Source organism: Macaca thibetana, chromosome 2 (genome assembly GCF_024542745.1).
Source record: "Macaca thibetana thibetana isolate TM-01 chromosome 2, ASM2454274v1, whole genome shotgun sequence".
Lineage (NCBI taxonomy): Eukaryota > Metazoa > Chordata > Mammalia > Primates > Cercopithecidae > Macaca > Macaca thibetana.
The window spans coordinates 20,888,135-20,911,124 of record NC_065579.1 but is presented as its reverse complement, the minus strand read 5'-3'; the positions used below and the strand labels follow the sequence as shown (position 1 = coordinate 20,911,124).

General features: G+C 37.9%; 1 protein-coding gene across 9 annotated transcripts in view; it reads right to left on the bottom strand.

The window, feature by feature from the left end:
* The window catches only part of NEK10 (NIMA related kinase 10), a 272,943-nt gene that overhangs the window by 172,942 nt on the left and 77,011 nt on the right, over positions 1-22,990 (bottom strand). For all 9 annotated transcript variants that reach the window (XM_050779439.1, XM_050779442.1, XM_050779444.1 and 6 more), the window contains 7 exons: positions 21,507-21,571; positions 19,394-19,496; positions 19,172-19,300; positions 18,532-18,669; positions 15,631-15,676; positions 13,066-13,187; positions 12,826-12,928 (listed from right to left, as the gene is read on the bottom strand). In XM_050779439.1, the coding sequence (XP_050635396.1) occupies positions 12,826-12,928; positions 13,066-13,187; positions 15,631-15,676; positions 18,532-18,669; positions 19,172-19,300; positions 19,394-19,496; positions 21,507-21,571 (706 nt within the window). The remainder of the gene's footprint in view (positions 1-12,825; positions 12,929-13,065; positions 13,188-15,630; positions 15,677-18,531; positions 18,670-19,171; positions 19,301-19,393; positions 19,497-21,506; positions 21,572-22,990) is intronic.

The following is a 22,990-nucleotide window of genomic DNA, read 5'->3' as shown; positions in this document are numbered from 1 at the left end:
ATCTATCTATCCATCCATCCATGTATCTATCTGTCTATCTATCTGTCTGTCTAACCTCTCCAACTAGTAGTACTACTCACATATAGGACATATTAGAAGACTAAATCATATAAGGTGGTGTTAACAACTATTCACAAACTAGATGACTTGCTATCTTTCCTTTCCCCTTTTACATACCGGAGAAAATTAGTTAAAATTAAGCAATCACTATACAGAAAAAAAAATAGTATTCAATATTTAAAACCTCAATATTTTTAGGAAGCCCACTATAATTTTAGCACACAATTCTCGACCAACTTATAACCAAAACTAATGCTTTGACTTTTCATTCTAATGCTACGTAAGAGTCACCTTATTCTTATTAAACTGTCATTTATTTTGAAAGGCAAAAACTGAGAAGCATTACAATGATTTTATTCACTCCAGTTAATTTAGATAATAGCAGACACTTGGACAGATATCCCTAAAAACAGATAGTTGAGAAGTATTCTTAAAATGAGCAAAAACTAATATTGTTTGGACATTTGGAAGACTTTGGTGGTAACAATGTTTGGTGGTAACAAATGTTTCTATTACTCTTTCCTCATTTGTGATCATATTTGGAGAAGAAGAAAATGTTTTATTTCAGAAACTTTACTCATAAAAGCATTCATGTGCCATTATAGGTATTCAAAATGATAACAGAAAACATTTTGCGTACAGCACAGTATGAAAAAAATATAGGATCCAAAGAAATTATCCCCTCTGACAGAACAAATGATACAGAAAATGTTAAATTCTATAGCACATTTACACTACAGCCTACAATTACCAGCCTTCAGATGGAAAACTTGTGTGGGCTTTCACTGAATCCCTAGATTCCTGCTCTCTGGTTTTCAAAAATGGCCTATAAAACTTACCTTACAGTTTGCAAAGGGTTACTTCAACAACAGCATGACAATAGGTGAAAAGCAGTTTAAAATACTGTACAGATGCAAGGTATTCCTGTAGCTTTCCACAGGGAACAACCCAGCTGTTCACAATCTTTCACCCATCACATACGTGTCAGTGACTTCCAAATTCAACCATAAAGTCCCAGCCTTTGTCTGGGATTTCACCTCCAGCCCTATAAAGCACCTGCCACTTCCCACCTAAGACTGGGCTCATCATTCAGTCATCAGAGATATCCCAGTAAACCAGATGGCATCTCATCTTCCCCATTTCCTGGACTTGAAATCTGCCTTTTCTCACTTGCTGCTATATTCAACCCCTCACAAAAGATGCTCTTGTATCTGCATCTTTCTTTTGATTCGTCTGAGTATAGTTTAAATGTGCCAGGAGCTTAGGTTGTCACTCCTCCTGCAAAAAAGGGGATGCACTTCTTTAGAAAGCTTTTCCTTTTAATCCATCCTACGGGGTATTTGGCAATGAAACAATCCACCAACACCTGCCTTCATCACATCAGGCTCCTACTGATATACCAGAAGGTCTTCCAATTGCTATTTTTTACAAAGTTTCCAGCTGCCTTATCTGGACCTCACAATTGTCCATTTACTCATTTGTCCAACACTAAAAGCATATGTTCTAGGTACTGAACCAGGTCTCAAGATAAGATGATAACCAGGTCAAAAACCATCCATGATGACACAGACTTTAGGGACCAGTGGTATAGACACACATTAAATAAAGAATCATACATATAAATGTAAACTTACAGTTGTGGTAAGATCATTAAAGAAGAGTGACCTTCAACAAACCCCTGTCCCATTGACACTTCCTTCTCTGAAGGTCACTTAGATTCTAATCTCTGCCCCCCAACTGCTTCCTGACCATCAGTAACATCCTCTCAGTGCAGGAGTCAGTGAGGGACAGGAAGGAGTTTCCCAGGATAATCCAAAGAGCTTTCCCTCAATGAACCCGTATCATTGGCACTTCTTCCTCTGAAGGTCATTCGGATTCTAATCTCTGCCCCCCAAACTGCTTCGCAACCTTCCACTAAATGAAGTCCAACTACTATTAATACTAAAATTACTTCTAATTCAACAAATGGCATGCTATTTAAGTCTAAAGTGGATATCCCTAAACAAAGAGTAGGGGGCAGGTGTTTGGTGTTGGTGTGCCAGGGACCCCTGTACCCTGCCACTTTCCACTTCTCCAAAGCTTTCTTCTCCAGTGTGGACTCCCTCAGGGATGAGGGAGAGGGAAGGAACTTCTCTTTCTCAACAGCATCATTATTTGCTTGATTTGATTGATGGAGTTACGATGACACAGAGCTTCATGATGAAAAATTCAACACCTGATAAAAGAATTCTGAATTCTTTCTGAATTCTAGGTAACTCCATATCTGTGGTACATAAACATCACCTAGTTCTAAGATGTCTATCAACAGACTGGATTTTTGGAAAAACTAATGTCCTTAGCTCAGACTCAAATAGACATTATATCTGGGGTTAATGGGAAGTAAACCACAGGGGGCTCTTCTAAAATCATTCTTCAGAATGGGGTTTGTTTCTGGTTACTATCAGTTGGAATAATGGAGCTCTGTACATATAGCTCTAATATTACATAAAAGTGCCAAGGGCCAGACTCCTGTGAGGATGAGAAGTCAGGGGTGCACTCTGTTTTTCTCACATGTGTGCACACATGCAGTCATACACACACACGTGCACACACACACATACACACTGTGTGTGGCATGATACTAGTTCTTAAAAGGCCTAGGATGGATATCAGGGCAGTATCTCTGAAGCTCCAATGGCTTTAGTAGACTTAGCTGGCTGGAAATGCTGATGACATAATCAGAAGCATAGTACTCTGTACCACTGAATTAGTCTCTATAAAAATAGCTACTACCACCTACTCACTATGTTGCTTCAGAAAACACACTTTAGGGAAATTTACAGAGTGAAAACAACTCATCCAGAACACATCACACATCAGATTCTACCCCCTTCATGTAAAAGCTCCCAGAGAACCAAATCATATCCCAAATACACACTAAAATGAACTCTATTTTATTAACCTTAGTCTTTGGTGTTTTTATTTGGCCTTATAAACCTCAATTGTGAGGTTACTATTTGCAACTTTCATCTAAGGTCATAAAAATTAGGTGTCTCCTTCTGTGCTCACCCAGTTCGCTGTCTCATCAGAGGAGCGTAACAATTGTCAGGGTTAGGAACTAACCCCACCTGGCTCTAACTCTGTCAAATTGCCATTGTTATCTTTTTCTTGTAGCCAACTCAAAATTACAGAATCTGAGAAATGCAGAATGACCCACCAAAGGTGCAAGAATCTTTAAAGGACTTCAGAAATTGGAATTGACTGAATTTCTTTTGACATTTCCTTTTTATGTTATGAGACCCAATGGCAATACAAGGCAACTGTGATAACTTGACAAAAATATTCTTACTTTCTTACTAACATGAGGCCAATACGTTGACTAAGAAAAATCTCATGGTGATCCTTCTCACAACAGTTGCTATGAGGGTATTTAACACAAGTGGCTCAATATTCTGCAGTCTTTTAAGAGTACTCAAGTTGTGTCAGCTCAAACTCAAATAGACACTACATCCTGTTAACAGGAAGTAAACCACAGAACAAGTTCAAAGCAAGGCATGTTGACAGACCTACAAAAACCATGATAGAGTCCATCATATATGTATTTGACCAGGTTTTGTAAGTATATGAGTAACGTGCATATAAGGACTTTGAGTTCCCTATCAGAATTGCAATACTAATTCTTTTTATATATATAATGACACAGATTTCTCAGCAGCAGTTTAGCCAACCAATAACAATTAAAAATCCTCTAATCCTCTAAAAAATTTAAAATATCGAAGATTCTGGCAATACAGGGTAGGTCCAATTCAATGTCTTAAACTTTGGTGGCATTCAAGAAAGTAAATTTTTTTCTTTGGGTTACTGTTTGCTCAGATGACAGTGGGAACTGCTTGGACCTTTGCCCATGTGTGCATGCAATTTCTACATTAATATTCAACTCCTCTTGTTTTAAGCACTCTTTCTAGACAATCTTAGCTATCAGAGGAGATCTCAAACCCAGGTACTGCCTCAATCTCTGCTCCCTATTTGTAAATGGCTTCTGAATATTTCCACCTGGATGTGTTTTTGTTCATTTGCTCATTAATTCATTCATTTGTTCATTCATTCTTCTATTCGTTTAGTCAATAAAAATATTAAATGCTATCAGAGATATAAGGTCAAGAAAGTTCGTTTCTCTCACCTCAAGGAGAAGATGGCAATAAGCTAGTGTTTTCAATACTTTGTGCTATGTGCTGTAAGACAGGCAGACCAGTGTACTAAGGGATCCCAGAAACTGGACATATCAGATGTGGATGTCAAAGATGCGACCCGGAGGAAGGGCATTTGACTTGAGTGGCAGAAGGGAGGAAGAGCATTCCAGGCAGTGGGATGGCATGTTAGAAGTCCCAGAGGTATAGAGCCACATCCTGTTCAGGAAAGTGCAACCTATCCCAGGAGGTCAGAGCAAGGAGCAAGGAGGAGATTATGAAGAAAGGGCCTTGGGTGCCATAAGGAAACTAAACTTTATCTTAAATATCATAGGCAACTATTTGAAGGATTTTAACCAGGAGAAGAGCATTATGAGATTTTAACTAAGCATGTCCAAAACCTTACACCTAAATCTCTGCCAATGGGAGAGCAATCTTCGCAAACTTAGCCTCTTTCTCAACTGTTCTCATACCTCACATCTCATTAACTGGCCACCAAATCTTTTTAATTCTGGGTCCCAAATAACTGCTGAATCAAGCCCCTTTTTCACATCCTCTTCTCCTGCTGTCATTGGAAAAACCCACATCATGTCTTTCCTGAACAAAGGCAAGAACCTTCAGTGGCAAACATTGTGGGCTAGCTCTCCAAAAGCCATCAACCAAATCCTCTCCCTTTCTCATCTCCAACTATAGAGGCTGGAAGCTCACCTCAATACTCTCTCTTACAATGAGGAGTAGTCACATGACTTCGTTTCAGTCAACACAATATAAGGCTACTGGAGACCTTCTTTGAAAGATTTTCTTTAACAATAAAACCAGAGGAAACAGCATTCGAAGAAGACACTTTTTTTTCCTAGATTTTACCCATGCAGCCAGCTTGCCTCCTGTCTTTGAATTTGGTAATAATGTCTGGAGCTCTGGCAACCGTCTTGTGACTATGAGATGACAAATATGTGGAGAAGTCAAACTGCTGGGGATACTGGAAAGAAAGGACAGAAAGGCCTAGATCGTGGCTGAGCTCCCTAAGCTGCTGAACCCACCCTGAAACGACTCACCCTCAGACCCCTTGCTGTGAGATAACTAAATATCCTCATGGTTTAAGCCATCGTTAGTTTGGCTTCTGGCACCTGAACATATTCTAACTGATACATGTCCTAAACTGAGTATCTGTGTCCAGTCTTTCCCCAGCAGGCTCCCTCACCTGCCATTTTAATAATCCTTCTACCTCCTAGATCTGATCATATAATTTCCAGTCTGAAAAATCTGAGGATAAGTCTTTGACAAGCTCCCCACCCACCAAGTCTCCCTCATCTCTTGCCACATCAAACACCTTGATAGTCCCTAGACACACTATACTCCTTCATGTCCCTATCCTCAGCATGTGCTATGCCCCTGCATTAACTGCTCTTACCCTTCCTGCTTAACTCTGCACCAAAAGATCCCTAAGGCAGAGTTAGTCACATTTTCCCCAGTGCTTATATAGCTGTGATAGACTATATAGCTATTCACTCATATTCTCTCGGGGGAGGAATGCATCGCATCCTGTTAAACCTGACTTTCTTTGACCAGTGAAATCTGAGTAGAAGTAACATGTGTTACTTTGGGACAGAAGTTTTAAGAGACACGACATGGTTTCCCATGTTCTGTCTTTCCTGCCTCTGGGATGTAAAAAAAGTACAGAAGAAACTCCCTTACTGACACATAATGGACACGTAGCATTAGCAGGAGACGAATCTTGTTAAGTCAGGGGCAGACAAACTTTTTCTGTAAAGGCCAGATAGTAAACATTTTAGGCTTTGCGGGACACATATGGTCTTTGTCATGTACTCTTCTTTTTTCAACAAGCATTTAAAAATACAAAAACCATTCTTAACTCACAGGACATATAATAATAGGCCACAGCTCCATTTGTCCCACAGGCTGTAGTTTGCCACTGTTTTAGGCTGTTGAGACTTTCAGGTTACTTGTTACTTGTTACTTGTTACAGTATTTTGCATATACATTCTAGCCTTCATCACTCTGTAATAGAATTACAAGCTTCATGAAGACATAGGTTATGTCCCTCATGCTTGCTGTGCTCACTTGTAGGATGTGTCAGCTGGGAAGGTAATTGCTGAGCGAATAACAGAAGTTTTCCCCCATAAGACTGGAGCTCAGGGAGAAGAAACCATGGCTTTCATCTTTTATCTATCCCGGCAATGCCTGACCTGTGATAACATTTGATGAGCCTTGGAGCCTTTGATAAACTTTACACTGAATCAGGTTTGTCCTTGTTGTTACCATCAGAGCAGTTGCCATATATCACTTGAGAAACACGAATTCACACAGTCTGTTTGTTTGCAAGATGAACATGTGACCTTCTGCGTCATGTACTAAAGCCCATGTCTGAAATCTGTTAACTATAATTAAATGAGTTTTGTTTTTTCTTTTTTATTTGAAAGCAGAGGAGGCAAGGGGACATGGAAATCTTACATTAAAATGTGGGTATTTGAAAAGGTCAAGAAATATGGAACGGTGGGTTCAAGGGTAAGTTCATTTTTATAAATTCCCTTAAGAGTCGTTTTGTAATGTGATGGCACAATATGGACCTTACTTGGCAGATGACAGTATTTAGGGCAAATGTTGACTGTGTTTCACCCCATGTACCACTGAGTTGGGGTCTGTTCCCTTGTATGGTTTCAAAGGCTGCAAATAAATGGAGGAGCAAGACCTGAACATGTGTCATGGCACATGTCATCAAAAGATAGTTTTTCAAATGGAAATATATTTAGACTTAAAAATACATAGCATTTGTAAAACCAAGCATAACAGAATGTGAGTACTTTCTACTCTGCTTCCTCAGCAAAGCAAACTCCTGTCAGCATGCTTACTATAAATAATTGCAAACCAACCTCAATCTTAAAACATTTAATTCACCTATATTGAGAAAAATGAGAAGATGAAAATTTTAGTTTCCTGAAAGCTTTTTTTTTTCTGATCACATTTTCAGTACACTTTGTCTCATGCATCTTAAACATCATTTGGCAATTCTGTGTTTCTTTTCTGGAAGTAAATAGATCTTCCAGTGCAAGCAAAGAGAAAAATAAAACATAACAAGGCTGCCCCTCTGAGGTGACATGCTTTAACACCCACAGCAGCCAGCTCACTCTCACAGGCTCTACTAATCGCAGCTGCATTCCACTTCCCAAAATATGGAAATTTTATACACTTAGTTTTAAATTAATACTGCAGGGTTTTAATTTAACCATAATCCCTCTTAAAGATAAGAGACTAATGGACATTTTTACATTATATCAATACAGATAGACACTGAAAAATATTTTGGCACTATTATATTTAAAATATTTTTTAAAGAATGACATCAAATCTCTATGGATTATCTTTTCAGTCATAAAATCATTTTATATTCACTGAAAATAATGGGAGTACATCAATGCCCTAACCACACAATTGCTTTAGTGAAGAGAAACTAGAGTAGGCTAGGATCCCATTCTGAGCTCACTGCTTCTTCATCTGAAGGCTGCTAGCCTCACCAGTATGCCACCAACCTGTGCTGCTTCTTTATTTGAAACTAGGAAAATACTGCTTCACTTAAAGCTAAATGGTCTTAAAATCTGGAAGTAGGCAGGGTATGGTGGCTCGTGCCTATTATCCCAGCACTTTGGGAGGCCGAGGAGGGCGGATCACAAGGTCAAGAGATCTAGACCATCCTGGCCAACATGGTGAAACCCCGTCTCTACTAAAATACAAAAATTGACTGGGCATGGTGGCATGCGCCTGTAGTCCCAGCTTCTCGGGAGGTTGAGGCAGGAGAATCGCTTGAACCCAGGAGGCAGAGGTTGCAGTGAGCCGAGATCGTACCACTGCACTCTAGCCTGGCGACAGAGTAAGACTCCATCTCAAAAAAAAAAAAAAAAAAAAAAAAAATGGAAGTAATTCTTTAATTGTATAACTCCTAAGTAGAACTCTGATAAATATTAATAAGATTGAGTAAAATAACACTGAGGGGCAGGACAGGGAAGGACAAAACAAAGGTTTGCTTATTTTTGTAAAACAAAGTAACTTCTTCTAGGGAGTCCTATATGACTTGAATGCAAGTAGAAATAAATATATTTATTAGTGAGTCAACATGAAAATGGGATGTTTTAAGTCAAATGTGTAAACTTAGAATATAACTACCCTGCCCATTTTGGGTTACAAGGTAAATTGACCATATGCTTTTATCTCCTCTAAATCTCAAACCCTACTAAAATGGAAAAAAAAGAAAAAGCTTGGAGAGGGGATATTCTTTGGAATGTTACTAACCCACAGGAACAATGAGAATGGGCTTGGCAACAACAGAGGATGAGATATTCCAATAAATGTGTGGCAGATGGAAAGTAGATAGAAGATGGTGTCAGACTCAGCAGAGCAAAAGTGCCACCCATGTGTCTGAGGAGGAAGGCTGAGGGGAGCCCATTTACCCTGAAGAGCCCAGGGTGCCATCCAAGGGAGAAGAGAAGCAGAAAGCTCAATACATAGAATTGAGAAAAAGTTTCCAGGTGCCCTCCCACATACACACAGCCAGTAAATCAAGCACCCTCTGCCACTAACAGAAAATATTCATTTTTCAAAGAAATAAACCAGCAAGGAACCAAGCAGAGTAGAATTCAACGAAAATCTATAAACTAAATGTGGTTCCCTGAGTCCTGTTTGTTGATGCTGCTCCCAGAATGCCAGCAAACAGGTGCACGTACCCCCAGGCAAGATACTCAAATAGTTTTCTCTAGAAAAATAAAAGTTTAGATACTGATTTTGGAGTCTTCAAAGGAAAATTTCCATTTTACTATAAGGAAGGGCACCAGATGACAGCCTCAACTGGAACTCACAGTGCTTCCAACAGCTTTTTTCATGACTTCCTCAGAATTATTAAAGACCAGCACAGGGTCACAAGACAGTTGAGAAAAGCCCCCAGCCAGAAAGAGAGATAAGACTAAGCAGGAATAAAATGTGTATATATACTCCTGCTTAGTGTTATATATGTATGTATATGTATGTATGCTGTGTGTGTGTGTGTGTGTATATATGCGTATACACACACGCACACACATATATATATACACACACACACACCTTCAGAAGATACAGAAACAATTCAGGATGCTGAAGAAAAAAAAGTCTATATTACCCTGAGAAAGAATAAAAACAGGGTTCCATAAAAATAAAACACAAAATAAGATAACATTTTTTGAAATTAAAATATGATAATATAAATTTAATATGCAATGGAATGGGAAAGAAAGTTGAAGAAATAACTCAATTACAACAAAGAGACAAACAGTTAAGAACTAAGATAATTATTTTTAAAATTAGGAGACCATTTTGTACATATGGTATCTAAGACTAAAAAGAACTCTAAAAATCAAAGCAGAGAGAGCAGAGGGGAGAAGAGTAGTGAAGAAATAATGCAAGGAAACTTCCCAGGACTTAAATTTTAAGTCTCCAGATTGAAGAGCACACCTAACTACAGACACATTGGATTTTAAAGACTCATCCAAAGCAGTGGATAAAGCGAACATTCTGAAATTTTCCAGAGTGATAAAATACTTCATGTATCAAGAAATAGGCATCAGAAGAACACTGGATTTCCTGACAGCAAAACTAGATACTAGAAGACTGGAGAAATGCCATTAAAACTTGAGAGAACAAGGACTTTCCTCTGAGAATATATACACCAAGCCAAACTACCAGTCCAATAAGAGGGTCCCATAAAAATATTTGTAGCAAGTGAACATCCAAAAAACATAACGCCCAAAGCACTCTTTCTTAGAAAAGTACCAGAAGACATGCTTCAGCAGAGCAGGGGAGTTTACAAAGAAAAAGACACAGAACATAAGAAACAGAGTCTACAACTGGAAGATCAATAAACAATAGTTCCATGACAATGGCTGTGCAGCAGGCCTAAAGTGAAACCCAGAGTACACTGCAACAAGCAGCTGCAGGAACAAGGAGTCCAGGAAAACAAAGTGGGAGTACTTGTCAGGTTTGACCATGTGGAAATAGTACTGAGAGGGCTTTACAATTCTTCTGGAAGATTTGGAGAAAAATAAAAAAATAGGTACAAAGAAAACTAGGAACACAAACAAAAAAGAAGGCAATCATTAACTCTAAGAAAAACAAAACGATCTATGAGAAAGGATAAGTAATCAACATCTAACAATAATTACACAGTGATAATAATGTGAACATTGAATATTGACTTAACATAAAATTCTGTTATAACTGTACTGGCAGGATGGTAGATGGGGAAGAAGAAGAAAGAAAACTAAATTCTCACCCATTACAATAGAAAATCAAATACCATATAAGAAAAAGAATAAAAAGTGGAGAAGTAGCTGTTTTGTGCAAAGAGAACTAAGGGTTTCAAAGGGGTGGGGCATGAAACTGTTTTTCTCTATAAGCTTTTTATTTTGTAAACTGTTTTGATGTGTGATAATGATTAAAGAAAGCAAATATAAGTTTAGAAAAAAATAAACCAGGCTACTGCAATAAAAGATTAAGCTTAGTACATTTAAATGTAATGAAAGGAAATGATTACAGCTAATCTTCGTAAGAAAATAAAATGCAGAGTTGGCTATTACTCAGAAAATATGGCCTGAACAGCCATTTAAGGAGGATTAAACATGTTTGCTCTGTTGTATATATACATAACTGTGTTATATACGTATATATATACTATTTGTTATAAAATTAAAACATAATTTATTATAATCCTTATTAACCTGTAAATTGACATACCAGCATATAAATAAATTGTAAAAAATTTTCAGGAAATATAAGTTCAATTTATAAAAAGAGAAAACATAAAAAGCTTAAGGTAAACAAAGTTATAATTAATTTCAAATGATTAAGCAAATGTGTGTCCAAGATAAAGATTCAAGTTATTTTGTCCCTTTTTTAATTTCACAATGCATTGGCTTGGAAATATTCCCAGGTAGCTCTGTATTGAAGGTTATCTAGAGTTTCTGTTGTAGGTTGTTTTTTATTTTTCAACAAATATATTAATATACAAATATATTAATATTAATATATTAAGATGATGTTCTACTTATAAAAATCTGGATGGTAAACTTTATCATTCCTGAACACATGTTGTTATAGCAAATGTGTACATTTGGAATTGCCTTCATGAGTACTTAAATTCTAAAACTAAGGGACTCAGCTTTAGATGCTGTCATATGTTGTCATATGACATCGATGATGTCTCCATATCAATAACATTGATGGCAGTAGTCTCCAGCACTGAGTTTCTAAGGCAACGCAATGGGGTGGAGGGCAGCAACAGTATTAAGACCTCTATTGTTATTTTTAAATGTATCCCTTTATGTTTTATTTCTATAGACTTTGTTATTTACTACAGAATCTTTGCTCAGTAATATACACATATAGAATTTATAAATAAGCCTATGTATATTGGCAGTGTATTCTTAAAAAATTTTTACTGCTGGGATGTTATGATGAAAAATATTTGGAGACTGCTGGTTTAGGAAGGTGTCTCCCTAATTGTAGTTAGTGAACCATTAAAGTCCATGAGGGTAACACAAGCTTTCATGAGGCAGGCAGGAGAAAGCCAATATGTCATCCTAAGTTAAAAACTTAATTTTAAGTTATGATTAATACTTTAACAATTGGGAGGAGAAAATAAACCTTCTCATTTGCAAAATTTTATCCAACATCAGGCCTACCTCCTACAGATGAAAAAAATTGTAACAAAAACTCTATGTTGAAATATATAAATGGCTAGAGGTTTTACAGCCCTCCATATGTACCTCTGTCACTCATAAGGCACAGACTATGGTAAAATGGTTCAAAACAATGCACTCATATGGTGGTCATAAAAGCTTTTGTTGATGAGGCAGTGTTCTGCAGTAAGAAAAAACCTGAAAACCATTGATTTTGGAATTAAATACTTAAGTATTCTAAGAGTAGTTCATTCTCTCATATGAGCAAAATACAGCTCATTTAGAACTACACTAGTCACTGTCCAACATGGTAGCCATTCATCACATAGGGATGTCTAAATGAAAATTTCATAAAATGTGGTCGGGCATGGGGGCTCACGCCTGCAATCCCAGCACTTTGGGAGGACGAGGCGGGTGGATCACACAAGGCCAGGAGTTCGAGACCAGCCTGGCCAACATGGTGAAACCCTGTCTCTACTAAAAATACAAAAATTAGGTGGGCTTGGTGGCGGGTGCCCATAATCCCAGCTACTCGGGATGCTGAGGCACAAGAATCACTGGAAACCCAGGAAGTGGAAGGTGCAGTGAGCTGAAATAGTACCACTGCACTCCAGCCTGGGTGACAGAGCAAGACTCTGTCTCAAACAAAACAAAACAAAACAAAACAAAAAACAATTAATTAAAATTTAAGATGTATTTCCTCAGTCACATTCATCACATTTCAAGTGCTCAATAGCCACATGTGGCTAGTGGCTACGGTACTGGACAGCACAGACAAAGAACATTCCCATGAGTGCCAAAAGTTCTATTGGACACTACTGCTCTAGAATAGTATTCAGGGATTCTTTAGTTAAAAGGTTTAAAATCTTTATACTTACTAACTGTTACTTTGTCCTTATCCCCCAACATAATGTTGTTTGGTGTCAGATCTCTATGGACAATCCTCTTCTCCTTGTGTAAGTATCGAAGAGCTAAGCACAGCTTGAAACAATGAATAGAAAACAAATTTTATTTCCCCCAGCATACATATAGCCAATGATGACTACTGCACATGTCTTTAAGAAGCCAGCTCAGAATTTTACTGTTTCAAGAAAAATTTAATGAAGATAAAAACATACCTGTATAAATATTTTCCATAGTCTGTCTTCAGTAAAATGGTGATGTTTTTCCTTCAAAGAACTGAAATGCTCTCCAAGCGGGGCTCCTTCTATAAGCTCCATAACTATGTACAACCTATCATCTATATAAATATCACAAAAGGTCATAGAAATTTAAACTCAATACAGATATTTTGAAAAACTTTACAAATGAGAGTTCAAGCTTCCCAATGTCTGTGCGGGACACTAACACTAAAGAATTAGGGATGACGTGTTAAATATGGATCCACTCAGCCCTGGAAGAGGTGGGGAGGGTCTTAGGGAAACGGGGGCCCAGCAACAGTATCTTCTGGCTACAGGCAACCCCTTAGCATAAGTTTACACTGGCAAATATTATCATTTTCTACGTATGCCAGGATGTGGAATGATTGAAAGGTGCCACAGAGAACAAGCAAATGACCTCCAGTCATGGAGGATTCCCTGAAGAACCTGTAAGCCCATCCTTCCTCCCAACAGTCTAAAATTTACCCTCAGATCAAGGCAAGACATTCAGAAAATTGCATTTTCAACAGTATTGGTTCATAGTCTGAAAGATTTACCTTACAGAATTTTACACCGGAATAATGCCATGGTCTTGCAATGACACAGTTGAAAATAATACACATGATAGGAATTTCTGTTATGCCTTTCAAAAGCAAAAGAAAAAAAAATGGACCTCTCCAGGTTTTATCTTATGGATACGGAGAACTTCATGACTGACTGTATTTGTCTTTTTGCTTTGGATGCCAAGAAACAAAGGAGTAAATTCTACTTCCTCCTCTAAAACCAATAGGGTTTACTAACAATGGGATGTGATATGTGTCTTTTGAAACTTTGGCATGTATACAAAATATGTGTGTAGAAAATGTTCACAAAAATGGAATCATACATGTTCTGCAATTTATGTTTTTTTCATTAAGCGGCCTTATATTTCAGTGCACACAGATCCATACCATTCTTTCTGCTGGTTGTATGGTATTGCACAATACGGGGATACCATAATCTATTTAATCATTCTCCTACAGATAGACATTTATATTGCTTCCAATTTTTCATAATTTCAAGAAATATTCATTTATGTACCAATACTACTTCTAGCTTTATTTTTAACTTTCTCATCCTTCATTCCTCTTTATTGCAATTTCCTAATCTATTATATCATATTTTATTTATTTTTAAGCCATTTCCAATTCTTCTTCTTTTTTATTTTTATTTTTATTTTTTTCTTTTTGAGGCGGAGTCTTGCTCTGTTGCAAAGCTGAAGTGCAGTGGCGAGATCTGGCCCAATGCAACCTCTGCCTCCCGGGTTCAAGCAATTCTCCTGCCTCAGCCTTCCAAGTAGCTGGGATTACAGGCGCTTACCACCACACCCAGCTTTTTTTTTTTTTGTATTTTTAATAGAGACGGGGTTTCACCGTATTGGCCAGGCTGGTTTCAAACCCCTGACCTCAAGTGATTCACCCGCTTCAGCCTCCCAAAGTGCTAGGATTATAGGCGTGAGCCACTGCGCCCGGCAGCCATTTCCAGTTCTTTTTGGAAGCTGTCAGGTAGTAAAAAACGTTTTTGTTTTTTATATTAAGACAAGTTACGTCACTTCAGTACAAGTCAGAAGCCAACCTTTTTTAAAGGGATATGCACTAAATTATAGAAAATTATTTTAACATCAAGAACAAATGGCTAAGGGGACAGGATTTACTGCACGAGTTTTAGCACTGAGTTTTTCTGAGTCATCTAGGGGAAGGGAGATGGGTAAAATCTCCCATCTCCCGGCTGTCCCAAATGCCAATGTACACACACAAAAGGTTTTCTTAAATAGCAATAGCACTGATAAAGAGGTAGTTCGGAAGCCCCAGTCATTGCCTTGTATCTCTTTAAATCATTCTTCAAGTGGAGATTTATTTTGACATTTCATACGTGACACATATCATTAAAGCTTATCAATACTTGTATCATTTCTGTTATGGTTCCTATTTAAAACAAACAAACAAACAAAGTGGCTGAGTTTAGCTTTATCTGTGTTTTGGTTCTAGTTCAGCATTCCATCATACCTGCAGAAAGCAAGCCTGCCTACCTGCAGAATCAGTCTGGGCTCCATCGCCACCTTGTGGCATTTACCTGAACTTCAGGTAAAAGAAATCTCAAAGACCTAGCTCTCTCCAACTTATTTTGGGGATGGAAAATGACACTGGCGTCAACAAAAGCAACTTCCTTTTCTTTTCTTTTCTTAAGGAAACCACCATCCATTAGTTTTCTTTTTTCTTGATCCTATTAAGTGATTTTTTTGTATATGAGAACAGCAATAACTATTTTCATTTGTTCATGTGTTTTTCACACAGGGAGCTAAGTATTTTATAACTATCTTCAGGTCACTGACTAGGTCATTGTTTCGCTAGTCAAGAAAGTGATGCTTAAGATCATCTACTGTCATATTAACAAAAAAAGGTCAATAAAATAGTTGATAAGGTTTCTTTTGCGACATTCTAATATAAAAATATATGTGACAAAAATGTTTCCTTATTTAGAAATATCATGAAAACTCATACTTACTTTCCAGAAATGTTTTGTAATAACGTACAACGTTAGGATGATAAAGCTATAAGAAAATAAATAACAAACATGTATTGCACTGCTTCAAAATACAAGTTTTTTCACTGACTACTTAGTTGGACTTCATATTTGAAAACTACAAAGAAATTATATTTATTTACAAAGCTAAGCACTTCAAGATATCATTGAACTGAGATTGTGATTTTTAAAAACTTGTTGCTTATAAACTGATCTGAAAATAGTAATCCTATATAGCTTTATTAAATAAAATTTAAAACGTTCTATCACCTAACTTTACTATCTAACTTAACCAAGAGAACTATAGAGGTAGAAGGAATCTTAAGAATTCCTTTAGCATGCCTTGTCACAACCCCACACACAGACTGTATAAAGGAGAAAAGTGAAATGAGGTAGCTTCTGTTGACTACAAATATTCATTGTTCTTTACCTCTCTCTACGATATAAATATTTATGTAAAGTTTGTGTCTATTTACACTATTTCTGTCTTTCTATGCTCTCCAAAATGATTAGTAGCAAAATGACATAATCTAAGAGTTAACTCATTTTAAATCATAATAACAGTTGACAAGGACTTCCTACTTAACCAAGCTTTAGTCAGACTCCTCTGAGTCCTCTTCATGACTAGGCCTCATCCTTGGTCTGTCAGTTTTAGCAACTTATATCCTGCTAAGTCAGTTTATGGAAAAATCTCCCACCCTTGACCTCCAATTAAGTTTCCCATCCACTCACCCTTGATATCTAACCAAGTTCCTCTTAGTAAACTTCCGTCCACTGACCCCCTTCACCCTGACCATTGGCTCTGAGTCCTCCGCTGTCCGGTCCTCGAATTCAGAGTTGGGTTCAATCTCTCTCCTCTATTACAACAGTTTGACTTCTATTGCCATAGTATTGAATAACGTCTTCCTCACCATTTTTAAAAAGTGTCTGGTGAAATTTCTCTTTGATATAAGTTAAGAATGTTAGTGGAATTTCTAATGTTTTAATTTTTAAAAGGTCATTTTCTAGAAGAATGCTAATATTTTTGTAGTTTTTGCTTATAATTTGAGTTTCTAGATAAAATTTATCTTAGAACAGTCACCATCACATCAACAAATGGCTTGCTTGCATCTCTTTTTGGTCTTTCTGCAAGTCTTTTTGCAGGAAGATTGCTAGCTGTCCACCAAAAACCTGCTGTCTCATTGCAGTGCAGTTGTAGCTGGACATGGCTTCCCAGTTAGAGAAGACTTCTCAGCCTACCTTGAAGCTGGGGGTGAGGTTACCACTCAGCTCTGACCTGTGGAATATGAGAGGAAGCATGTGTGCTTCCTGTGTGAACTCTAAACCTTGGGAATAGCCCTCCATGCTCCTCCTCATCCCACCTTGGATGTGAGCATGGCTATGGCAGTTTCAACCACACAGATGAAGACAATGCACTAGGAGGTAACAGCACAAGAAGAGAGAAAAAAGCCTGCATCCCCAAATGATCGCATGGAGCAGAGAACACCTCCAACACGGTTTACTCACTTCGGGATTGTTCCGTGAAAGGGAAATAACCCACTGTACTGTGAGTCCTCTTTTTAAGCACCTGCATTTGGGATCCTCTTTGTTAATGCAGGTTAATCTTAATTTACTCTCCCATTCTAGCCCCATTTGTTTTGCTTCTGCCTGCCACTACCTCCTCCTTTAAGGACTCAATGTTACCATCCTTTCCATCAGTTTGATCCTCTAGTGAGAGAGTAAGTTTGAGTCACCTCAAAGCCCAAGCATAGGCCTCCTATCTAATCCTAGTCTAACAGTTTCTTTTCTTAGGAAACATGCTAAAACAAATAATCTACTTCATCAACTAGCAAGCGGCCAGCAGATCTTAAACAATATGTGACCAGGTAACCAACCAGAACCATATTCTGGACCTGGCTCACCCGTAAGGACTAAAACCATATTTGGGTCCAGATGAAAACACTGGACTGGCTTAGTCCAAAAGCCCTGTTCTAGCCTTTTGCTACAATGAAGGAGCACACTGTGGAAGGCTAGATGACCACACAAACACATGAACAAACTTTTTAAAGTCTGGTCTATTAGTAATGAAATCAACTATAAAATAAACAATTAATGATAATATTTACTATAATGTATACACTGGAGTAGAACTATCAATTTCTATGAATAAAGGTCTCCATGTTCATGGAATTTGTTACATCCCAACACAAATGCTATGCAAATGTGACTAGTGGAGGACGAAAGCAGCGAAGCTGACAGTGCACCACAGGAATTATAAATGAACAGTATTCATAATGAATGTGCAAACAAGGAAGGCTGAAAAAGAAACCAATGTGTTCTTGGATCACACAAAGAAATCCCATTTCTCTTTGAAATGTTTATTCTTCCTCCTCAAACAAACTTTCATAATGAGAGTTAATTGAGCTGTTACATTATGTCAGAGTGTTCTGCTCATGCCAATAAATAATAACCCATCTTGAAAATCTACACTCTAGATTTTATAAGCCATATTTGAGGAATGTTAACAGCTTGGTTCCATTTGGCAAAAGTCAAGAAACAGTCATATTTCTATGTATGTAACTAAGTAACCAAATATCCTAAAATATAATGAGAAAATAATAGATATGCTCACAATGAAAAGAAAAGGATTTCTCATATATGATGCATTCTGTACTGTAAATCCAATTGTTTTGCATCCATGACCCTGATATAAACTCCAGACAGTGTTTTATGCTTCAGTGTCAAGCCTTAGGGGAAAAGCTGGCAAAAATATCACTGCTTCAATGTCAATTATTTCATGTGGAACTAGTTCATAAGCATCATAGACAAGAACACCACAACTCTACTTTCTTGCAATGATATGTATTTAAGAAAAACATCTTCAGAAACAAGAAAAACATTTACCTGCTCTTTAATTATTGTTAATTCAGAAACAATATTCCTTACGCTGCTGTCTCGATCTTTCTTATCCTTTCCAAATGCTGGGTTATGTAAATTGACCTCTTTCATTGCTAAAAGATTTTGACCACTACGCTTTCTAACCTAAAATAAAGAACAACAACAACAACAAAAAGGAACAGGGTAAAGAAGTAGAAGGTAGAAAGGGGAAGAAAGAGATAGGCTAACAAAGTCACGTGAGTAACTAAGTCATATAAATAAGTCACAGAGCATTTAAAGTTCCAGCTGTATTTACATTAAGCTCAGCTCAAAACACTGGTATCCCCTGGGTCAATCTGTAATATTTAGTAGCATTTTACAATTTAGAGATTGCATCATGCATTGGGAGAAGCTTTTTTGAATATTTTTGTGACAGATTAATGATGCCTTTTGTCTTAAAAAGTCAGTGGCCGATTTCTAGAGCTTACAGCTAAAACAATATTAGTGTGGCTATCTCTGTTTGACAAAAACAATCATTCTAATTTTCATATCTATTTGTTTGCTATTTTTCAATGACAAGAGTTCCAATTCAATTGAATATCGGTGTGCAAGTGTGACATCCTGTTTGGTTGGGAGTATCAGAAATGTTCCCCAAGGGGAAAGTCACCTTGTAAACACAGCCAAAAGCTCCACTTCCAAGATGATCCAAAATCGCATAGTTGCCTATATATTTCGAAGGAGCTTTGTTCTGATTAATGCTTTCAATATTTTCAGCAATTTGCTTCAGTTCATCCTCCTAATCAAAATATAAAAAGGAAATGGGTTTCTGTGATAAATTCCATCCTAACTACATAGCAGCCTGCCAAAATATTGAAAACTCAGGACTTACCACTAATAAATTCAACTTGGATACCAATTCTTCATAAGCACTGATATCACGTACATAATGTCCTATGTCAATGAAGATCTCAAACAAGTCTGTGGGGAAAACTCTACAGAGAAAATTACACACACTTATCGTAGGACTTGGACACTGTTGATCATTACTTCCCTTTTTTTTTTTTTTTTTTTGAGATGGGAGTCTTGCTCTGTCGCCCAGGCTGGAGTGCAGTGGCGTGATCTCAGCTCACTGCAAACTCCACCTCCCGGGTTCACGCCACTCTCCCGCCTCAGCCTCCCGAGTAGCTGGGACTACAGGCGCCTGCCACCTCGCCTGGCTAATTTTTTGTATTTTTAGTAGAGACGAGTTTTCACCATGTTAAGCCAGGATGGTCTCGATCTGCTGACCTCGTGATCCGCCCGTCTTGGCCTCCCAATCCCTTGCTGGGATTACAGGCGTGAGCCACCGTGCCCGGCCCATTACTTCCCTTTTGAATGCAGCTCGCTCACTGATTAATTACACGAAACAAATTTAACTTCTTTTGGTTATCAACAAAGTTGGAGAAACAATATTCTCCAACTTACCTTAAAAAAATACACTATTTACAGTTTCTGTGGGGTAAGAAAAAAACAAATGGAGAAGAAAGTTCTAGAGATCTGCTGTACAACCTTGTGCTTACAGTTAACAACACTGTACACTTAAAATTTTAAGAAGGTAGATGGCATGTTAATATTTTTACCATAATTTAAAATTAGATATGATACAGATTATACAAAAATCTTATTTGTAAGATATTTGGGGGTATAGGTATTGAATATATTAGAAGGAAACATTTATTGGGTGTTTTTTTGGGGGGTGTGGAGCACTTCCACAAATGTCATTTGACTCAGATTTTAGTAAGAAGTAAATACTAATCTAACTTTTAAATTAAAGTTCCATGAAAATAAAAATACTGGTATGAAAAATAAAACAAATAAGGAAATTCATTCACCATTCCCAAGACACTGGTTTCCAGGGCTCAATTTTAAATATTTGAGTTCACTAAAAGGGATGGTTTAGAGCTTTGAAATGAAAGAGCATAAAGAATAAGTAGCTGGGTGCAATGGCTCACGCCTGTAATCCCAACGCTTTGGGAGGCCGAGGTGGGTGGATCACCTGAGGTCAGGAGTTCAAGACCAGCCTGGCCAACATGGTGAAAACCCGCCTCTACTGAAAATACAAAAATTAGCCAGGTGTGGTGGTGCATGCCTGTAGTCCCAGGTACTCAGGAGGCTGAGGCAGGAGAAGCAACAGAATGAGACTCTGTCAAAAAAAAAAAAAAAGAACTAATTTTACTTTATTTTCCTCTGAATCCAAGCATCGTATAAAAATAAAGTAACAACATAAAATGCTCCATGCTTTCTGTACTTGATGTCAGCCAAAAGGCCAAAAAGTGATGCTCCATGCTTTCTGAACAAAAAAACACTATATTAACTCAATATTTTATGCCTATTCTGCCTTCTTAACAAGATGTTAGTGAAAACTTGGGCCTATGATTTTGGCTAACCCACCCAACTAAATGGTGTGCAGAACACCACTGAGGGCACCAGTGTTTGCTTCCCAAAATGGTGGCCTTTCGGTCAGGCTCACCAATGCGGTATCTTGACGCCAGAACGTCCAGCCTCCCCTTCAAATGAGCTCCTACACTATCAAAGACACACAGAAAAAGTTTGTTTTCCCTTTGATTAAATTCCCTTTGACTAAAGGGAAATTCCCAGATCGATTTTCAAATTTCTAGCTGGAAAAAACAAGCTCATATTTTAATACCATCTTTTAAAAATGTCAACATCTTTAATTATCAAAAAGAAAACTAAAATTATAGCGGTCGCATGTAATTAAGGGGAGTTGTATTGATACGGCGATTTATGCTCTTTCATCATCATTCTGTTAATATTCAGTGTGGCTGGATACTGAATCACTACAATAGCTCACTTATATCTGTGAAATAAGAAATCTGAAGACACATGGTTTGCATACTGATGTGTTATTTTCCTACTGTTGCATCTAAGCCAAGTATGTGAAAACAGTTCAATCTAATGAGCTCCTAAATCGAATGATCACTTATATTTCTCTAACCTCATACCTTTTAAAGAGTGGTCTGTTTCTTTCCATACTGAAGAGAAATCTCAAGGCTCTGAAAGCATAACACTAGAAAACAAAAGGATATGTGATTCTTAAATGGTAGCTCAGCAAATGAAAACATTTTCAGGAAAGAATTAACAGGAAGTAAACATTAACGTGACTTTATTGTAAGTGGCTGGTCCAGGTTGGAGCCAAAGCTTATAAGGGAAAACAAAAAAACACCAGCACCTGGGGTCATTCCCGTATTTACAAAGTGTTTATGTTGTAGAACGCTGGGAATATTGGCCTTGCTTCACTCGGTACTCGTCATTCATTTCTTTCTAGAAAGTACAAAATGAGTACAGAGACAAGAAATAAAATTCCAATGCTGAGAAAACCAAACGTCTGAAGATTTCCAGGAGCTCAAGGTTTATTTTGTTTCTAGCCTGCTATGTATACCTCAATATTTATATGGTTTCTGTGAGAAAATAAACACTAGAAATGATGACATATAAAAATAGTCACAGGCACACTGGACTCAAACTTGACAAATTGGTCTCCTGAGTAAAGAGTCTTAAGCATTCCCCAAATAGAACAATCTACAGTAACTCCCTAGAATGCTCAGAAAGAGGCCTGTGAGGCTTTAGCTAGGAAAAATAAACATCTGACATTTTGCAGAACTGAGAAAAAAGAGTGTGCCCAGCCTGCAGCTGTGCCTGCACAATAGGCCACCATTGGATTGATCAGGGTCTGCTGAATCAAATCTGGGATCAATTCCTAAAATCAGTGATCTGAATACAGAAGTGTCCCAAACAAATTGCCCAGAGAGGTGGGGCCGGCAACAAAATGACATGAAGGAGCCAGGTGAGAGCAGGGGAGACTGTGAGAAAGGGAGAGCATGCGTACTCCTCAAAAGTCCTTCATCTGGAATTCTAAGAAACCCTCTACTGGCTTCACAAAATGTATCTGCAGGATGGGTTTGTCTTCATCTGTTTACCAGCACAGTGTCATACATCTGTGATGCACTGAAGAAATCGTCCCATGCCTGCACCTTCCCTGGCAGCTCTCCAAAAACCCCTGCTCGCCAGCACAGAGATCCCCAAAGAGTCTGCTGGGTTTGGCCATCATTTTGGATGATAACTCTTAAATCAGATTGGAGACAAAGGTTGTTTCTTTCTCTCTTTTCAAAATGACTTGGGGGGAAAAGAAAAGATGAGCTACAAGTATTGCAAAGACTAACTTTAAATCAGATTTTGACATTAGGGACACCGCCCTCTGCCCCCACTCTGCCAATACCCACTCCTCAAAAATGAACTTAGAACCTGCATAACTGTTCCCCTTTCTTACATGTGAGGCCTCATCTCCTGGAGCACTGCCTTCCCAAACCACACGCCCCAGTTCCACTGAGCAGCTCCCCCTCCCCTCAGCTCCCCCAATACCCACTCCTCAAAAATGAACTTAGAACCTGCATAACTGCTTCCCTTTCTTACATGTGAGGCCTCATCT